The sequence below is a fragment of the Dendropsophus ebraccatus genome, chromosome 15, assembly GCF_027789765.1.
Source record: "Dendropsophus ebraccatus isolate aDenEbr1 chromosome 15, aDenEbr1.pat, whole genome shotgun sequence".
NCBI lineage: Eukaryota > Metazoa > Chordata > Amphibia > Anura > Hylidae > Dendropsophus > Dendropsophus ebraccatus.
In genome coordinates, this window is record NC_091468.1 from 63,245,825 (window position 1) to 63,268,077 (window position 22,253).

The following is a 22,253-nucleotide window of genomic DNA, read 5'->3' on the forward strand; positions in this document are numbered from 1 at the left end:
GGCTTTATTTATTTACTATGGAGCCGCTGGAGAGAGCCAAGTAAGTGGAAGAGTGCTGTACTCTGTTCTCTCTCCAGCGGCTCCATAGGAATCAATAGAGCTGTGGGTCCCGTGGGTTGATACAGAGATCTGTGGGCGGTACAGAGGTCTGACCTCCCCGTGATCTCTTATTTGACTCCTATCCTATGGATAGGGGATTAATTATGGATAATTATGGATAGGTTAATTTTTCTTGGAATACTCCTTAAATGTAATGAGCGCTAGAATACATGATGCAGACACACGCTTATGTTTTAGATTTTGAATTATTCTTATGTATATTCTATCCTTTTGCCTAGATTTTTGATAGTAATGGGAGCCAGTCCAGCCAGTCAGGCCCTGGGACACAGATCCCACCTAATGTGAGTGACTCCAATGAGGTAAGCCTACTTTTTGGTTATTCTTGAAAAAACTTAAAGCGACTCTGTACCCACAATCTGAACCCCCCCCCCCCCCCCCAAACCGCTTGTACCTTCGGATAGCTGCTTTTAATCCAAGATCTGTCCTGGGGTCCGTTTGGCAGGTGATGCAGTTATTGCCCTAAAAGACACAACTTTTAAACTTGTAGCCCTGTGCCAACCGGGAGTATCTGTGCCCTAACAGTGCACTCTCCGTCCCTCCTTCCCACCCTCCTCATCATTAGGAATGCTCCAGGCAGATTGTCTCCTATTCCTCACCTGTGTCAGCCCAGCACATGGGCTGGATCGTTAAGGACCTGTGCAATGTTCAGCATGGAGAAAATGTTCCAGTGGCATTCCTAATGATGAAGAGGGTGGGGAGGAGGGACGGAGGGGTGGTGCAAAGTTAGGGCACAGATACTCCCGTTGGCCACAGGGCTACAAGTTTAAAAGTTGTTTTTTAGGACAATAACTGCATCACCTGCTGAACGGACCCCAGGACAGATCTTGGATTAAAAGCAGCTATCCGAAGGTACAAGTGGTTTGGGGGGGGGGGTTCAGATTGTGGGTACAGAGTCACTTTAATATATGGGCCTAAATGTGAATCCCGGAACATTAGTGCAATAAACAAATATTACAGGTTATAGTCACTAGATTGTTGATCGAGGCATTTATCCCATTTATACTCCCTAAAATGAGAAGAAAAACCCGTCCCATCTCATTACTATCAGGTTGAGCCATTGGTCAGTACTACAATTCCTAGAATGCATTGCAAAAGCTCTTACATCATTTAGGGGGGCAGAGTCAGGGTTCAAAGACCAGATCCAGCCAATCCTCCTGAGACAATGGAAGATGATGTGTTATCTCAGGGGGGAGGAGCCAGAGACAACACCATAGTAAATAATTCTTTCATTTTCTATGTGTGCATAGAGAAGTCTTGAGTTCAATGTTGAGAGTTTTAGCTATAACAAACTGGTAAAAAAAAAATAATTATAATAATTGTTGGGCAAATTATTTTTTTTTTTATTTTACACAAACACACGTATATATTTATATAATTTATTTTGTTATTAAATGCAACAGCTCACCGCAATGGCAAGATACAGACCCACTACAGACATGTTAAAAGCAGCCCCCCCCAACTGCCCCAAAAAAAACTTTCACAAAAATAATGAGGCTCTTGGTTACCACTTAAAAATGGTGTAAACTGCCCCACCACGTTACGGTGGCCTCATACATGGGGCAGTCCTACACTGTACTATGGCCTCTCCATGGCATGAAATACGCCTATGCTCTGGGCATGCAAGATCTGTCTTATACCGGCACAAGTAATTACACCACCTGGGTGGGATAGCTGGAGTGCACGACCAAGTAGAGGCAGCCGCCCCCCCCCCCCCCCATCTGGAACACAGAAAAAAAAGGACAAATTTGGTCAGCTCTCCTAGAACACCATTCACACTAGGCAGGAGCACGTTGCTATGGCTGAAGTTGCAAACATACAAAAACACAAAAAAAATGCAAAAGCCATAGCATCCTGAATGGTGTTCTAGGAGAGCTGACCAAATTTGTCTTTTTAATTTATTTTGATTAATTGATTTATCTATTACTTGAGCTCAATGTTTTATCTGCAACAAATTGGTCATAAAAAAAGAATATCTGTCATTGTTGGCCGAATTAGAAGATAAATATTATATATATATATATATATATATATATATATATATATATATATATACACAGTGGTACCTTGGTTTTGGTTTTGAGCGTTTTGGTTTAAGAGCTCACAGTTTTTCAAAATTGTGACTTGGTTTAAGAGCATTGCTTTGGTTTAAGAGCTCCCTGTACTGGGTGGGCGCATGAGTAGGGGAGGGGCATGGTCTGCATCGCGGGGTCTACAGCACTGTACTGTCTGAGCCAGGAAGTCTCCATCACCTTCCAAATCATAGCAGATCCACCTCAGGCTGGGGCTTGCATCAGAGGACAGGACTGTGGAGGTAATCTTTCCATAGCTGTAACCCCTCTCTCCCCGGACAGAGAGTGCTGCATGTATGTGCCCACATCTGCACTGCTCTTTCCTTCATGCTCCCTGCAGTCTCTGTCCGCCCTTGTGTTTCCCATCCTCTCTATTACTGTACAATAATTTATATATATATATATTTTTTTTTTATTTTTTTTATTTGATAAACTAGCACTCTGCTCAATGATGTTCTGTGAACGTAGACTTTCTTTCAATCTAGGACCCTGTTCACATCTGCGTTTTAAAGTTTACCTGTGGTTATAAAAACATTTTGACATGTCATATAGACGTATGAAACGTTTTGATCAGTCCGGGTCAAAGTGTTTACACCCGCACCAATCGGGAGATAGAACAGGGAGAAGACCGCTGCTGCAGCACGTGCCGCCGTGCAGCTGTAAATGGAGCCTCTGATTCTTTTTCCCACACTATGCCCTGATGGGAAAACATTAAATTCCAAATTATTATTTGTAATCCTAGAAATATCAGTAATCTCGATTTCTTATCTAATTACACAAGTGATTCTGTCACTGATGGAAAATTTCCCGAATACCATTGTTCTCAACTCTTCTTGAATAACCTACACCCATCGGACAGACTCCCCGAGATTTCTTTGTTGCTGATTTCTCAACCCTATTGTCTCAGCTTAAATAAATAATAATAATACATAAATAAGGATGATGATAAATAAATAATAATAATAAATAAGGATAACAATAAATAAATATACAGTATAAACTATTAATAATAATGAAGTAAATTATAATAATTAAAATTAATAAATAATAATATTACATGCATAAGGATAATAATAAATAAATAATAATAATGATGATAGTCGTGTATATTATTGTGATCACAAAACTAATGGAAAAGGCGAATACAGCTCATAGAAAAATGCATAAATTTGATCCTTGGGCAAAGATGTCTGAAATACATGAAATACAGTGTTATCATATTGAGATCTGTGAGTAATGTTCTTCCAGGAAATCTGTTGAGTAAAATATTCCGATGGAATTAATTGTATTGTACGCCGTGTTCAGAACAACAGTTGGGCAGATTTTGAGCAGCTGACACGATGTGGAATAGAAGAAAAAAAAACGGAGGTTGACGTCTATTGTGCGCAGATTCAGATCTCTATAATTTGCACTGTTTATCAGTTGTAATGATTGACATATGTCAATGATATTTTCTAATTTGACTGATCCCCTCTAATATACCGTAGTCTTTTAAATTTACAATATTCATTTTTGGAATGACCACTGTAACTGGACACCATAACATTATGGGAAACTTGTAATTAAAAGCCCCCAGTGGTCAAATTGTATTAAGAGAACATTATGGATTAAAGGGTATGTATACCCTGAATATGAGGCACTAATGCAGGAGGGGAAGGTGGTGGGGAAGCCGTACTTACCTTCCTCGCTTCTTCACTGCACTTTTATAATGGAACTCCGCTGCTCACTGCTCCGCTGTCTATATGTGCACTGCACTAAAGGGCGTTTTACACGGTGCAATTATTGTGGAAAGACATTGGTGAATTGTTTGAATTTGAAGGGTTACTCCAGCAAGAAAAAACAAAAACTTTCAGATCAACTGGTGACAGAACATTATACACACAGCGGTCGGGGAAGATGGCCTGCTATAATGTATAGCAGGCCATCTCTGCTCGTCGGCACGGGGGGGGGGGGGTGATTAACCCCTCCCGTGCCGACGATCGCTGCTATATGCTGATCAATACAGATCAGCATATAGCAGCTGAAAACAGCTTTCCGGGTCATCGGTGACCCGAAAAGCAATGGCGATTGGTGCTGTCCGAGATAGCACCAATCGCCATTAGTGTACTGTGTAAAGATGGCGCCGATGCCACCCCCACGATCGCCGTGATAGGCCGGCCAATACCGGCCGGCCCATCATGGCGATCAAACTGTAAAAGAAGTTTTGTCGGGTTCTGCACCCCTCAGCTAGGTAGCTGAGGGGTGCAGAACAGGTGTGTGTGTGGTGCAGGTGTACCATACTCACCTGATCTGCGCGTCCCGAGCGAAGATCTGCGGTCCGCGCCGTCCTCGCGTCTTCTTCGGGTCACTTCCGGGTTTGGTCGTCCAGCGTCGGAAATCTTCGTAATCGCTCGGGTCCTCGGGTTCGGCAAGCCTCGGCAATCTCCGGCAGCGTCGCTCTACTGCCCCCTAGCGGCTGTTCAGTGAATATCATTCACTGATCAGTTGCTTTGGGTTAAAAAGATTTTTTTTTTTTTTTTTCTCCAATTTTTTTCTTCTTCTTTTTTTGCGCCCTAACGCCGCTGAGTGCTGATCAGCATCGCATATAAGTGCGCCGCTGATCAGCAACTCCTCCATTTTGGCGTAGGGGTGTTTTTTCCCCCCTATATCCTACCGCCACTGTCTGCTGATAAGTGCCGCACATAAATGCGGCATTTAGCAGCAGCTCCTTTCTTGGCGTAGGGATATTTTTTCTTACTGTCAAAAAAACACGTAAAAAACACTACACTACACCACACTACATGGAATAAAGTTTTACACTACACCACTACACATTTACATACCCCATATACCAATCCCGGTATAAAGATGGCCCCCAGGGTGTTTTCGGTATCGGACGCATACGCTATTATTGCCTCTGACACCGAAACAGCCAGTGAGGATGAATGGGGGGATCCTTCTTTCCTCCATTCATCCTCATCGTCCTCATCATCCAGTGACGTATCTGGGGGTAGCGTAGTGTACGCTGCCCCCCAGACACGTCTTTTCCGCCAGTACCGTCCCAATAAGAGATGACGGTATGCCGTGAAATTCTCCAAACTCTGTGAGAGTACCTCAGGGTACACCTACAGATTTAGGGTACGTGCATACTGCGGAATGGCGAAGGATAACCCTTTGTGCATTCCGCAGCTGGCACCTGCTGGCGGACTGATGTGGGCGCATGTCTCCACCTGTGTCATAGACTCCATTCTATGCATGGGCGGATTCCGTTGTCTGTCCAAAGAATGAACACGTTCATTCTTTGGACAGAGGGCAGAATCCGCCCGTGCATAGAATGGAGTCTATGACACGGACGGAGACGTGCGCCCACATCAGTCCGCCAGCAGGTGCCAGCTGCGGAATGCACAAAGGGTTATCCTTCGCCATTCCGCAGTGTGCACGTACCCTTAGAGTGTATGTAGGAAGGGACTACCAAATCCACCCCCAGATTAACCCCCCCCCCATCCTCGAAGTTAGTGGGGATATCATTCAGGAACTGATCTTCCCACTGCTGGATAGAGGTTACCACCTGTACGGGGATAACTTTTATACCAGCACCCCCTCTTCCGGTCCCTCGCTGCCTGAGCTACTGTAGCTTGCGGCACGATCCGAACATATCAGAAGCAGTAATAGCGCCCTAATATTTAGCAGCCATGGAGCGGACCCAGCGCTTCTGGATATGAGGGACCCCGGTTCCCACCAGGACAACATTTTCCAGGTGACGTCCCCCACACTGGAACACAGGAGACCCCAGAAGAAGTGCAGAATGTGGCGTAACAGGGGGATCAGGAAGGACACCATTTTCCAGTGTGACGCCTGTCCTGATCACCCCGGCCTCTGCATACTGGATCGCTCCAAGGCGCACCACACGTCATTGGAGTTCTACATTATCTAAATTCTGTCCCTTATTCCTATTTCAGGGGTCACGTTGATCCAGGGATTATTCTGATCGCCATTATGGAGTCGGGAAGGAATTTTTCCCCTGTGATGAGGCTACTGTCGTCTGCCTCACGAGGGTTTTTTTGCCTTCCTCTGGATCAACACAGGTTGAATTTTATGGACACCTGTCATTTTCAACCTTATAAACTAATAATTGGCCTAATACCCCCAAATAAATTAGAATTGTCCCTTTTCCCCAGCTAAATAGATATGGCCGCCATTCCCATTAGAGGATACCATGATGCAATTACAAAGCCTCTGTGCTGCCAGGGCAGTAGAAACCCCCCACAAGTGACCCAATTCTGGAAACAACACCCCATAAGGAATCTAACGAGGGGAGCAGTGGGGATATGGCCCCCTGGTGACGGCCACATTTGGGCTGTGAAAATGAAAATATTGTATTTTTATTTTCACGGCACATGTTCCACATTTGTGCCCGTCACCAGTGGGGTCCATATGCTCACTGCACCCCTTGTTGGATTCCTTATGCGGTGTAGTTTCCAGAATGGGGTCACTTGTGGGGGGTTTCTACTGTCCTGGCAGCACAGGAGCTTTTTAATTGCGACATGGTCTCCATCCTCCATTCCAGCCTCTAAATGGCGCTCTGTCCCTTTGGTGACTTGCCCTGTGCCCATATGGCACATTATGCCCACATGTGGGGTATTTTCGTACTCAGGGGAAATTACCCTACACGTTTTGTGTTCACTTTCTTGTTTAACCCCTTGGGGAAATGGAAAAAATCAAGGCTAGACCAACATTTAGTGTAAAAAATGTTTAATTTTTACACTAAATCATTGATCTTGTCTTGATTTTTTCATTTTCACAAGGGGTTAAAAGAAACAAAAAACACTAAGGGGGGCATTTATTAAGTCCGGCGTTTTTTACGCCGGACTTAAAAATGCCCCCGCAGCTCCGGCGCTACGGAGATTTATGTAGAGGCGGACTGCCTCTACATAAATCCCGTGCGCGCTGGTGCGGACCGCCGAAAACCTACGCCAGCTGAGGACTGGAGTAGGTTTTCGGCGTATATTTGGGCGGAACGGATGGTAAATCGCGCGGACTCTGAATCCGCGCCCAACGTTCCGCCCACTACACGCCCCATTTCCGCCCCCCTGGCGTACTCGGCGGAAAGTGCCGATTTGCGAATATATTATTCGCAAATCGGCCATTTGCGTATAAAATAATACGCAAATCGGCACTTTCCGCCGAAAATCATCCGTTCGCAGGATGATACATGTGGCCCTAAATGTGTAGAGCAATTTCCCCTGAGTATGGAAATACCCCACATGTGGACATAAAGCGCCATGCGGATGCAGGGTAAGCCTCCAAAGGGAAGGAGCGCCATTTGGTTTTGGAGGCTGGATTTGGCTGGAATGGATTTCGAGGGGCCATGTTGCATTTAAAAGGCCCCTGTGTTGCCAAGACAGTTGAACCCCCCCACAAGTGACCCCATTATGGAAACTACACCCCTCAGGGAATATAACAAGGGGTGTAGTGAGCATATGGACCCCACTGGTGACCCCTTGAGGGGTCTAGTTTTCTAAATGGTGTCCCTTTAGGGGTGTTTTTTAGGTTTTGGCACCCCAGAGCCTCTGCCAACCTGAAGTGGTACAGTCAGAAATGACCAAATATAACGGAGCCATTGAAATGCACTAGGCGCTCCTTTGTATCTGAGGCTTGTGGTTCCGTCAAACAATGCATTAGGGCCACATATGGGGTATTTCTATAAACTGCAGAATTGGGGCAATCAATATTGGGGTGAATTTCTCTAGTAATAAGTTTATAAATATGAAAAATATTGGATTACAATAAAATCTGCACAGAAAATTAAAATTTTCAAATTTCTTACACACTTAGCTTTTATTTCTATGACTCCCCTAAAGGGTTAAAACACTTTCTGGATGTGCTTTTGCAGAGTTTGGGGGGTGCAGTTTCTGAAATGGGGTGCTTTGTGGAGCTTTCTAACATACAGGCCCCTTAGACCTGAACAGGTCCCTAAAAATATCTGATTTTGAAATTTTACTGAAAATTTGGAAATTTGCTGCTTATGTTTTAAGCTTTCTATTGTCTAAAAAAATGAAAGATCGTTTAGTAAAGTAGACATGTTGCTAATGCTATTTAATATATAATTTATGTGGTATAACCACTTTCTGTATAATCAAAAAAGTTTCAAAGTTGGAAAAATGCATTTTTTCAAAATTTTTCACATTATTTGTTTTTTTTTTTCATAAATATTCGTTATAAATATCGACTCCAATTTACCAGAAATGTAAAGTACAATATGTCACGAGAAAACATTCTCAGAATCAGCCGGATAGGTAAAAGCATGCCGAAGTTATTAATGACTAAAGTGACCCAGGTCATATTCTTAAAATTTGTCTCTGTCATTAAGGCCATTTCAGGCTCTGTCCTTAAGGGGTTAAATTTGAACAATATTACGATTTTTTGCACGATAATCTTTCCAAGTAATAGGGCCCCCCTACACTGCAGCCGCTGAGGTGACTGCTCTACCTTGCACCGACCACTAATAAAGAAGTGCAGTACGACACTGGGCAGAGGGGCTCCATTATAGATGCATTTACTGGACAGCAGGTTGGAGAATACCTATTTACTGGAAAATTAATAAAAGCTCGGGTACTTTTCTGTTCCAGTAGGGGGCATATTTGTGCGTTAAGGGGGAAGAAGAAGCGTCAGCGTTATGTCAGGAATGTCCATTACATCATGTAGCTGAAAGGACCATGTGTTCCGGGTTACAGCCAAGAGCCTTTTATAGGATGTCTGAGAAATAAACCTTGTCTGAAAACAGACGATATTGCCAGTCACGTTCCTCGGTTTATCATTTCTGAGTTAATTTTCTTTTCGGGCAATGATGTAAAACTTTTCAAGCTTGTTGACTGCTTGAAAACAGAGAACAGTTCTTGCCTGCTGGAATGTAACAGTGTTCATGAACATCTGCTAAGAGAAGAATCATCTAGCCCTTTCGAAAGACTGAGATGGAGTAAACTTGTTGGTAGCATGGACAGGTTAAAGGGGAACAAACAAACAAAAAAACAAAAAAAACGTTCTTTAAAGTGTCACTGTCGTTAAAAAGAACTTTTGAAATGTCATAGAGACGTCATAGAGACATGTCAGAAGTTTTGATACCTGTACCGATCAGGAGAACGAGCCAGGAGAAGACTGTGCTGCAACACGTCCTTTCCCCGCTGTGAGTTAGAAAGAGTCGGGCTCCATAGAGCTCCATTATAAGTCAGACGCTTTTTTGTGTGTTAATCTGCTGTCTGGAGCCGTTCCGCCTGAATTTGCGGAAACGTTCGGCATTTGACTCCCGGCAGCTGGAGAAGTTTGATGTCGCTCTGGGTAGGATGTCGCCATAGGTCTGTGGCTGTAGCCATGTTTTCCTGGTATCCAACTTCTTCAACCACTGTGAGTCAAATGCCGAACATTTCCGCAAATTCAGGCGGAACGGCTCCAGACAGCAGATAAACACACATTACAAAGTTATAGAACTTTGTAATGTGTTTGTGGGGGTGGGAACACCGGAGTTGTCTTTTAAACATTGGTACCCCTTATTCTCTGTATTTATATCTACAACATAATCAACTACCTGCCAAGGATTATCTTTCCGTGTGATAAAGGCAACAATCAGCCAAAGAAACAATCATCGGCTGATAGTTGTCTTTTATACATGTTTAAAACTCAATGTCCGCTAACTGCACATCTCTAATAGGGATCTAATAGTGATCTGACAGCTGATGCTTGGGTAAAAAAAAAAAAATTATATACTTACCTGTCCAGGCTCCTCCCCGGTGTCCCCCTGTCTTTTTTGTATGTTCTCAGCTCTTTGCAGCCACCGTTGGGACTAGATTGGCGCTCGTTTACTGGGCCTATTTAACAAGGGCTGCATGGACATTGTTACCAATTTCCTTGCAGCCCTTGCTTAAACTGGCATACATTACCTATCCATGGTCCAGGGCTCCTCTTGCGGTCTGCTTCTCCCCGGTTCCCATGCGCTGCAGCTTCAGAGCGACCTGTCTTAGCTGACAGGCTGCTCAGCCAATCACTGGCCGCAGAGGTCCTGGCCAGTAATTGGCTGAGTGTAACGCCTGGAGTAGTGGATCCACTGGACCGTCACCAGCGATGGCACTAACCAGCGGAGTCTAAGGGGCCGCTGGTATTCACCAGAGCCCGCCGCAAGGCGGGATGGACTTGCTGCGGCAGGCGACCCCCAGGTCGCTACCCCTGGCTTGGTTGCTAGTGACGGCAGGCGAGGCGTGGCAGGAGCAGTAGGCAGGAGATTTATAGGGAGCATGCTGGGATTTATAGGGAGTGATAGGTGCAATTAACCAATTAAGGGCGGACTGGCCCTTTAAATCTGAGACAGCCGGTGCGCGCGCGCCCTAGGATGCGGGGACGCGCGCGCCGGCCGGCACAGACGGAGACAGGAGCGGAGGAGAGGTGAGGCACCCCCAGGGGACGAACTAGCAGCAGCGCCGGGTCCCAGCACAAGGACCCCGGCGGCTGCATGGGGCAGGAGGAGGTCGCAGCGGTGGCCCGGAACACGGGACGCCGCCGCGGCCGTAACACTGGGTGGCCTGTCAGCTAAGACAGGTCGTTCTGAAGCTGCAGCACACGGGAACCGGGGAGAAGCACAGAGCAGGAGGAGCCCTGGACCATGGATAGGTAATGTATGCACTTTGCAAACCGTCAGCCAACGGCCGTGTACCACTGTTACACGTAGCGATGCGCAGTTGGTGCCCGACAATTATGGGTTCAAACCTATATCAACTTCGTTGTCATCGGCTGATCGTTGTGTTTATTACACGGAATGATAACCGGCTGGATAGACCTGATTTGGTCGATTATCATTCCTTGTAATAGTACCCTTAGGGTCGCCCGTGTAATATTCCACCTCTGAAGTCCCTTCAATGGATGAGTGACCACTGAAGGCAATGAAATTAGGAGCGGCAGCCAGGCTGATAGTGGTTATTAGCCTGTGAAGCTAATACTATTATAAAGGGTTTTTCCTTTCCAAAATTCCTTGGAAGCAAGCTGTTAGACCAGGCCAACATTTCTCAGCAGACTGGGTTTGGCTTTACAATGTGAGTTAAAGTAAGCCACCCTGATTACCACGAGTAGACAGCGAGATCCCCCTAGACTAAAAGGGTGGCTTTGTACTTAGAGCTGCCAGGAATAACCAGCATACCACATTTGTTCTGGATTGCTAGTCTGCAATAGAGAACTATTTACTGTGCAAGCTTGTGTCTGCGAGGGGGGGCGGGGGAGGGATTAGTACTAAAGCAGCTGTCATAACGCACCCGAGCTTGTTGACAGAGCCTTGTAATAGACTTGTAATCTACGCCTGCTGCAGCTCTGGGTTTGTTTCATTGCCATGTGCTCTGTTATTATAGATATTGTGTTTTGTTTTTTGGTTTTTTTTTTTGTTTTTTTTTAACATTTGTACCTTGTTAAATAAATATATATTTATAACATAACATTAAAAGGGGGTATTCCAGCCTTAGCAAAAAAATCTAAGGACTCAGATGTGACTCAGATTTGGTATTAACCCCTTAACGACATCGGGCGTAAATTTACGCCCTCGCAGCCTAGTACTTAACGCACCAGGGCGTAAATTTACGCCCGATGTTCCCCCGCTCGCTGTGTGTTCACACACAGCGATCGGGGAAGATGGCCTGCTATAATGTATAGCAGGCCATCTCTGCTCGTCAGCACGGGGGGTGATTAAGCCCCCCCCATCCCCCCCCCCCCACCCCGGGCCGACGATCGCTGCTATCGGCTGATCAATACAGATCAGCCGATAGCAGCTGAATACAGCTTTCCGGGTCATCGGTGACCCGGAAAGCAATTGCGATTGGTGCTGTCCGGGACAGCATCAATCACCATTAGTGTGCTACAGAAAGATGGCGCCAGTGCCACCCCCACGATCGCCGTGATAGGCCGGCCAGTACCGGCCGGCCCATCACGGCGATCTAAGAGTTAAAAAGTGTCCGGCCAGGTTCTGCACCCCTCAGCTAGGTAGCTAAGGGGTGCAGAACAGGTGTGTGTGGTGCAGGTGTACCATACTCACCTGATCCTGGCCTCCGGAACGAAGATTCACGGTCCCGCGCGTCCTCTTCTCCTCGTCGCCGCCGCTTCCGGGTTCGTTCGGTCTTCATTCGGTCTTCGTCGGGAATCTTCGGCTCTTCGGCCTTTTCCGTCGCCCCCATCTTCGGCCATCTCCACCAGCTCCACACTGATCATTTGATTTGGGGTAAAAAGTTTTTTGTTTTTTTTTTCCAAATTTTTTTTTTCTTTTTATTCGCCCTAACGCCGCTGAGTGCTGATCATCATCGCACGTAAGTGCGCCGCTGATCAGCAACTCCTCCTTTTTGGCGTAGGCGCGTTTTTTTCCCCCTATATCCTACCCCCACTGTCTGCTGATAAGTGCCGCACATAAGTGCGGCATTTATCAGCAGCTTCTTTTTTGACGTAGGTATATTTTTTCTTACTGTCAAAAACAATGTAAAAAAACACTACACTACACCACACTACACGAAATAAAGTTTTACACTACACCAGAACACATTTACATACCCCATATACTAGTCCCGGTATAAAGATGGCCCCCAGGGTGTTTTCGGCGTCGGACGCATAGGTTATTGTTGCCTCCGACACTGAAACGGCCAGTGAGGATGAATGGGGGGGGATCCTTCTTTCCTCCATTCATCCTCCTCATCATCCAGTGACGTGTCTGAGGGTAACGTAGCGTACGCTTCCCCCCAGACACGTCTTTTCCGTCAGTACCGTCCCAATAAGAGATGACGGTATGGTGTGAAATTCTACAAACTCTGTGAGAGTACCTTAGGGTACACTTACAGATTTAGGGTAGGTGCACACTGCGGAATGGTGCAGGATAACCCTTTGTGCATTCCGCAGCTGGCACCTGCCGGCCGACTGATGTGGGCGCGCATCTCCACCCGTGTCATAGACTCCATTCTATGCATGGGCGGATTCCATCGTCCATCCAAAGAATGAACACATTGGTCGGAGAGCGGAATCCGCCCGTGCATAGAATGGAGTCTATGACACGGGTGGAGACACGCGCCCGCATCAGTCTGCCGGTGGGTGCCAGCTGCGGAATGCGTGAAGGGTTATCTGTCGCGATTCCGCAGTGTGCACGTACCCTTAGAGTGTATGAAGGAAGGGACACCTAAATCCTGCATACCCCCCCCCCCTCCCATCCTCGGAGTTAGTGGGAAGATCGTACGGGAACTGATCTTCCCACTTCTGGATAAAGGTTACCACCTGTACGTGGATAACTTTTTATACCAGCACCCCCTCTTCCAGTCCCTCGCTGCCCGAGCTACTGTAGCTTGCGGCACGATCCAAAAATATCAGAAGCCGTAATAAAGCCCTGGATAAAGCTTCTGGATATGAGGGACCCCGTATCGCACCAGGACAACATTTTCCAGGTGACGTCCCCCACACTGGAGAACAGGAGACCCCAGAAGAAGTGCAGAGTGTGGCGTAACAGGGGGATCAGGAAGGACACCATTTTCCAGTGTGACACCTGTCCTGATCCCCCCGGCCTCTGCATACTGGATCGCTCCAAGGCGCACCACACGTCATTGGAGTTCTACATTATCTAAATTCTGTCCCTTATTCCTATTTCAGGGGTCACGTTGATCCAGGGATTATTCTGATCGCCATTATGGAGTCGGGAAGGAATTTTTCTCCTGTGATGAGGCCACTATCGTCTGCCTTACGAGGGTTTTTTCCTTCCTCTGGATCAACACAGGTTGAATTTGATGGACACCTGTCATTTCCAACCTTATAAACTAAAAATTGGCCTAATACCCCCAAATAAATTAATAATTGTCCCTTTTCCCCAGCTAAATAGGTATGGCCGCCATTCCCATTAGAGGATACCATGATGCAATTACAAAGCCTCTGTGCGGCCAGGGCAGTAGAAACCCCCCACAAGTGACCCCATTCTGGAAACTACACCCCATAAGTAATCTATCAAGGGGGGCAGTGGGGATATGGCCCCCTGGTGACGGCCACATTTGGGATGTGAAAATGAAAAAAAAGGTATTTTTTATTTTCACACCACATGTTCCACATTTGTGCCCATCACCAGTGGGATCCATATCCTCACTGCACCCCTTTTTAGATTCCTTATGGGGTCTAGTTTCCATAATGGGGTCACTTGTGGGGGGTTTCTACTGTCCTGGCAGCACAGCAGCTTTGTAATTGCGACATGGCCTCCATCCTCCATTCCAGCCTCTAAATGGCGCTCTGTCCCTTTGGTGGCTTGCCCTGTGCCCATATGGCACATTATGCCCACATGTGGGGTATTTTCGTACTCAGGGGAAATTACCCTACACGCTTTGCATTCATATTCTTTTTTAACCCCTTGTGGAAATGGAAAAATAAAAGCCTAGACCAACATTTAGTGTAATTTTTTTTAAATTTTTTACTCTAAATCATTGATCTTGTCTTGATTTTTTCATTTTCACAAGGGGCTAAAAGATAAAAAAAAAAACACAAAATGTGTAGCGCAATTTCCCCTGAGTACGGAAATACCCCACATGTGGACATAAAGCGCCATGCGGGTGCAGGGTAAGCCTCCGAAGGGAAGGAGCGCCATTTGGCAGGGTGATCCCTGCTCGGCAGAGCGGAGGGTTCCTGATTAACCCATTTCCCTTTTTCTTTTTATATGTATATTTCGTCCCTTGAAGAGATGTTATACGGTGTTAGAAAGTTATATAGATTTGTAATTTAGTTCTATTAAAAAAATCTCCAATCTTCCAGTACTTATCAGCTGCTGTATGTCCTGCAGGAAGTGGTGTATTCTTTCCAGTCTGACACAGTGCTCTCTGCTGCCACCTCTGTCCATATCAGGAACTGTCCAGAGCAGCAGCAAATCTCCATACAAAACCTCTCCAGCCCTGGACAGTTCCTGACATGGACAGAGGTGGCAGCAGAGATCACTGTGTCAGACTGGAAAGAATACACCACTTCCTGCAGTACATACAGCAGCTGATAAGTATGGGAAGACTGGAGATTTTTAAATAGAAGTAAATTACAAAACTATATGATTTTCTGACACCAGTTGATTTAAAAGAAAAATATTGTTGCTGGATAACCCCTTTAAGTGAAGTATACAAAAATTGGAAAGAAAAAATGCAACACATTAGAACTCCGGTGGTATGCCGGCAACTTATGTGTAAAAATGTGTCATTTTCAGAGTGATTTTTTTTTTTTTTTTTTTTAAATTGAACCATGAAAGCAGCCACAATGCAGTAAAACATGAAAAATACAGTAACAACGTGTGAATAAGAGAAAGCATTAAAACTGTATATACTGTGAACTGACAGCAACCTGCCTAGGAGTCTAATCTGTTCACCCGGATGCAGTCCAGCTCAGTGATGAGACCCCACCCCCTCTATCCACAAAGCCAGAGGATTCATGGGATTACTACTATACGTTTTTGTTGGTGCCTGGCACTGGTCTCCTGTGCAAAATATCACGGGAACTTCTTTCATGATAGGGGGGCCCTGCTCTTAATATCAGGAGCAGTGAAACCTGTGATCCTTGTAATTTAACCCCTTAGATGCTGTAGTCAAATTGTGATTGTGGCATCTAAGTGGTTTCTGGACTTTTGTCACTCCATCAGCAATGGAGTGATACAGTTGCATTACCCCCAGTGTTTTTTTAAATAAAAAATAAAAACAGACACATATTTATCATCACCATATCCATAACAACCCCAATAATCTTACTATTTTTCCCACATGGTGAATGCTATAAAAAAAAAAATAAAATAAAATAAAAAAAACTACACCAGACTTTCAACGAAAAGGGGAGGGAAAAAAAGGTCATATGTACCTAAAAATGTCATCAATAGAAAGTACAACTTGTCTCACAATAAACAAGCCTTCATGTAGGTATGTTGATTAAAAATAAAAAGGTTATGGCAATTGCCAGGCGGCAAAGGTAAAACTAACAAAATTGCTTGGTAATTAAAGGGGTACTCCGGCGAAAATCTTTTTCTTTCGAATCAACTGGTTTCAGAATGTTTTATAGATTTGTAACTTACTTCTATTTAAAAAATTTTAAGGCTTCCCATACTCATCAGCTGCTGTATGTCCTGCAAGAAGTGGTGTATTCATTCCAGTCTGACACAGTGCCCTCTGCTGCCACCTCTGTCCATGTCAGGAAGTGTCCAGAACTGGAGAAGTTATCTATGGGGATTTGCTGCTGCTCTGGACAGTTCTGGAAGAACTGGAAAGAATACACTAGACTGGAAAGAATACACCACTTCCCGCAGGACATACAGCTGCAGATAAGTACCGGAAGTAAACAGAAGTAAATTACAAATCTATATGACTTTGTGAAACCAGTTGATTTGAAAGAAAAAGGAGTAGCCCTTTAAGGTGTTAAGAAATCATTTCTATGGGGAAAGACTAGCCAGCATGGCTGAAATACAAAGCCTGCCACATCAGCTAAGCACAAGGCCTACACATTATTCTCTAATAATAGCTTATACTGCAAAATCTGGGCTACTTCTTTAACATTACCCTTTACTGGAAAGAGTGGGTTTAGCCCAAACCCTATAAAATCTATATTACAGTCGCTATTACTCATTACTATAGGAATCCTTTCCAGACTCATGTCAGATCCCCATTTCCCTCTCAGACTGACCGATAACACAAGCAATGGGGCATGACCCTTGGTGGCCTCTGTGGAGTAATGGCGGCTGAGATGACACTGCAGAGCGTTGCCTCTAGGCTGGGTGGTAGAGGCTTGTGATATTAGTCATAGTGGGCTCGCTATAAATACTTCACCTCATGTGGTTTCTGCAGAAGAGAAGATTGCATAAAATCATGGACTCTAACCACAGGTTTAAAATAATGTCAGAAACAGTATAATAATAGGTTTCCTGTGCAATTGTAGGAATAAAAGTGCTTACTGTTAGCTAGTAGGATTGATATCAGGGGCAGATTGTAAGGAATCCCATATATTCCCATATATTCCGGAGTATTTTATTTAGTTCGTCAGGGATGTGTAAACAACAGTTCAGATTAATAAATCCTAATAATTGTGATTTAAAGGGGAGCTCCAGTGTTTTTTTTTGTCTTTCATATCAAAGGTATAGATTTGTAATTTACTTCTATTTAATAATCTCCAGTCTTCCAGTACTTATCAGCTGCTGTATGTCCTGCAGGGAGTGGTGTATTCTTTCCAGTCTGACACAGTGCTCTCTGCTGCCACCTCTGTCCATGTCAGGAACTGTCCAGAGCAGGAGAGGTTTTGTATGGGGATTTGCTGCTGCTCTGGACAGTTCCTGACATGGACAGAGGTGGCAGCAGAGAGCACGGTGTCAGACGGGAGAGAACACACTACTTCCTGCAGGACATACAGCGGCTCCTGCCTTTGGCTAATAGAGGGAGGTCTTGGGAAAGTAATGCATAAAGAAAGAGGTTGTCCTGAGTGGACCATGTTTTTAAAGTGGCTGTAGTAATAAGATAATAATTAATCAAAAGAAGAGAGGAAAAGCACCAAGACAGTGTGGATTGGGAAAATAAAGTGGAGCTGGACGGAAATCTGAAGGTTGCTCTGTATTGAGGGCGGGCCCAATTTTGAAGAAGGCGGGGCTAGCTAAGTTAGGTGGGGTTAGCGGCAGCCACTTTGGTGTAAGGTATAATTGTGAAGTAGCGTAGTGGAGACTATCAGTATATTACAAGAGTATAATCCAGAGTGAAATCAACTCCCTTTAAAGGGGTTATCGAGCACTACAAAAACATGGCCACTTTCCCCCTACTGTTGTCTCCAGATTGGGTGGGGTTTTTAAACTCAGTTCCATTGAAGTAAATGGAGCTTAATTGCAAACTGCACCTGAACTGGAGACAACAGTAGGGGGAAAAGCGGCCATGTTTTTATAGCACTGGATAACCCCTTTAAAGGAGAAGTCCGGTAAAAATTTTTATTAATGTATTGTATTGCCCCCCAAAAGTTATACAAATCACCAATATACACTTATTACAGGAAATGCTTATAAAGTGCTTTTTTCCCTGCACTTACTACTGCATCAAGGCTTCACTTCCTGGATAACATGGTGATGTCACTTCCTAGATAACATGGTGGTGTCACTTCCTGGATAACATGGTGATGTCACTTCCTGGATAACATGGTGATGTCACTTCCTGGATAAAATGGTGATGTCACTTCCTAGATAACATGGTGATGTCACTTCCTGGATAACATGTTGATGTCACTTCCTGGATAACATGGTGATGTCACTTCCTGGATAACATGGTGATGTCACAACCAGACTCCCAGAGCTGTGTGGGCTGTGGCTGCTGGAGAGGATGATGGCAGGGGGATGCTCAGTGTCCCTCCAGTGCCCTGTGTCCCTCAGTAGGCTAGAGAAAAAGAGAACAAAGACAGCGCTCCATGTGCAGGACCAGTTGCAATGGGATGGACAGAATTCCAGTACCAGAGTAAAACTGGGTCCCCTCTCACCTGGCTAAGTTCTGCAAGATCGAGGCACAACTCTCCATGCGTATGCTCAGTGTCCATGCGTGTCCCTCAGTGTCTCTCTGCCATCATCCTCTCCAGCAGCCACAGCCCACACAGCTCTGGGAGTCGGGTCGTGACATCATCATGTTATCCAGGAAGTGACATCACCATGTTATCCAGGAAGTGACATCAACATGTTATCCAGGAAGTGACATCAACATGTTATCCAGGAAGTGACATCACCATGTTATCCAGGAAGTGACATCACCATGTTATCCAGGAAGTGACATCAACATGTTATCCAGGAAGTGACATCACCATGTTATCCAGGAAGTGACATCATCATGTTATCCAGGAAGTGACATCACCATTTTATTCAGGAAGTGAAGCCTTGATGTAGTAGTAAGTGCAGGGAAAAAAGCACTTTATAAGCATTTCCCCTAATAAGTGTATATTGGGGATTTGTATAACTTTTGGGGGGCAATACAATACTTTAATAAAAATTTTCGCCGGACTTCTCCTTTAATTTACACTGACATCGTTTTGGTACAACACCTTTCTCAAACAAATTGTTGTGCCCAAACATTGCAGGTGGGAATTAAAGGGAGTTTTTTCCACTGTGGATGTGCTGCCTTGGACTCTTGTGCTAGGTTGGAGGACCTTTGATCTGATCTTGGAAGGCACACACTCTTAGTTATTCTATGCTGTTCTCCTTTCTAATATTATGTGTTTGTATAATACAGACCCCAATATCAGACCCCAGTATAATACAGCCCCCAATATCAGACCCAGTATAATACAGATCCCCAGTGTAACCAGACCCCTAGTATAACACAAACCCCAGTATCCGACCTCCAGTATAATACAGACCTCAGTATCAGACCTCCAGTATAATACAGACCCCAGTATCAGACCTCCAGTATAATACAGACCCCAGTATCAGACCTCCAGTATAATACAGACCCCAGTATCAGACCTCCAGTATAATACAGACCCCAGTATCAGACCTCCAGTATAATACAGACCCCAGTATCAGACCTCCAGTTTACAGACCCCAATATCAGACCTCCAGTATAATACAGACCCCAGTATCAGACCTCCAGTATAATTCAGACCCCAGTATCAGACCTCCAGTATAATTCAGACCCCGGTATCAGACCTCTAGTATAATACAGACCCCAGTATCAGACCCCCATTATTATACAGACCCCAGTATCAGACCTCCAGTATAATTCAGACCCCAGTATCAGACCTCCAGTATAATACAGACCCCAGTATCAGACCTCCAGTATAATACAGACCCCAGTATCAGACCTCCAGTATAATTCAGACCCCAGTATCAGACCCCCACTATTATACAGACCCCAGTATCAGACCCCCACTATTATACAGACCCCAGTATCAGACCTCCAGTATAATACAGACCCCAGTATCAGACCTCCAGTATAATACAGACCCCAGTATCACACCTCCAGTATAATTCAGACCCCAGTATCAGACCTCCAGTATAATACAGACCCCAGTATCACACCTCCAGTATAATTCAGACCCCAGAAACAGACCTCCAGTATAATTCAGACCCCAGTATCAGACCTCCAGTATAATACAGACCCCAGTATCAGACCTCCAGTATACAGACCCCAGTATCAGACCTCCAGTATAATACAGACCCCAGTATCAGACCTCCAGTATAATACAGACCCCAGTATCAGACCTCCAGTTTACAGACCCCAATATCAGACCTCCAGTATAATACAGACCCCAGTATCAGACCCCCACTATTATACTGACCCCAGTATCAGACCTCCAGTATAATACAGACCCCAGTATCAGACCTCCAGTACAATTCAGACCCCAGTATCAGACCTCCAGTATAATACAGACCCCAGTATCAGACCTCCAGTATAATAAAGACCCCAGTATCAGACCTCCAGTATAATTCAGACCCCAGTATCAGACCTCCAGTATAATACAGACCCCAGTATCAGACCTCCAGTATAATACAGACCGCAGTATCAGACCTCCAGTATAATACAGACCCCAGTATCAGACCTCCAGTATAATACAGACCCCAGTATCAGACCCCAGTATAATACAGACCCCAATATCAGACCTCCAGTATAATACAGACCCCTGTATCAGACCTCCAGTATAATACAGACCCCAGTATCAGACCTCCAGTATAATACAGACCCCAGTATCAGACCTCCAGTTTACAGACCCCAATATCAGACCTCCAGTATAATACAGACCCCAGTATCAGACCTCCAGTATAATACAGACCCCAGTATCAGACCTCCAGTATAATACAGACCCCAGTATCAGACCCCCACTATTATACTGACCCCAGTATCAGACCTCCAGTATAATACAGACCCCAGTATCAGACCTCCAGTACAATTCAGACCCCAGTATCAGACCTCCAGTATAATATATACCCCAGTATCAGACCTCCAGTATAATACAGACCCCAGTATCAGACCTCCAGTATAATACAGACCCCAGTATCAGACCTCCAGTATAATAAAGACCCCAGTATCAGACCTCCAGTATAATTCAGACCCCAGTATCAGACCTCCAGTATAATACAGACCCCAGTATCAGACCTCCAGTATAATAAAGACCCCAGTATCAGACCTCCAGTATAATTCAAACCCCAGTATCAGACCTCCAGTATAATACAGACCCCAGTATCAGACCCCCACTATTATACAGACCCCAGTATCAGACCTCCAGTATAATACAGACCTCAGTATCAGACCTCCAGTATAATACAGACCCCAGTATCAGACCCCCACTATTATACAGACCCCAGTATCAGACCTCCAGTATAATACAGACCCCAGTATCAGACCTCCAGTATAATACAGACCCCAGTATCAGACCTCCAGTATAACACAGACCCCAGTATCAGACCCCAGTATCAGACCTCCAGTATAATTCAGACCCCAGTATCAGACCTCCAGTATAATACAGACCCCAGTATCAGACCTCCAGTATAATACAGACCCCAGTATCAGACCTCCAGTATAATACAGACCCCAGTATCAGACCTCCAGTATAATACAGACCCCAGTATCAGACCTCCAGTATAATACAGACCCCAGTATCAGACCTCCAGTATAATACAGACCCCAGTATCAGACCTCCAGTATAATACAGACCCCAGTATCAGACCTCCAGTATAATACAGACCCCAGTATCAGACCTCCAGTATAATACAGACCCCCACTTTTATACAGACCCAGAGGCATAACTAGAAAGGGTTGGGCCCCATGGCAAACTTTTGATTGGGCCCCCTCCTCCCCACCTTTCCCACTGTAGGTAATCCCCCTGTTTGTTAACCCTCTGCCCAGTAGATAGCATATGTTAGTCATCTCCCCCTAGTGCCCCCATGATAGACATCTTTCCTAGTGTCCCACCATAGATAGTGTCTCCCAAAATAGACATCTCCCCTAGTATCCTATCCCCCAGTACTTAGTGTCCCCCATAGTAGGCATCTCTCTTTGTAGTATCTACCACTATGGCTGCTATAGTGGTAGTTACACCCCTGTACAGACCATCACACACTCTTCTTGCTTCTGT

At 45.1% G+C, this 22,253-nt stretch overlaps 1 protein-coding gene across 2 annotated transcripts in view; it reads left to right on the top strand.

The window, feature by feature from the left end:
* TIAM2 (TIAM Rac1 associated GEF 2) overlaps positions 1 to 22,253 on the top strand; it is a 208,183-nt gene that overhangs the window by 117,293 nt on the left and 68,637 nt on the right. For both annotated transcript variants that reach the window (XM_069954907.1, XM_069954908.1), the window contains exon 10: positions 339 to 419. In XM_069954907.1, the coding sequence (XP_069811008.1) occupies positions 339 to 419 (81 nt within the window). The remainder of the gene's footprint in view (positions 1 to 338; positions 420 to 22,253) is intronic.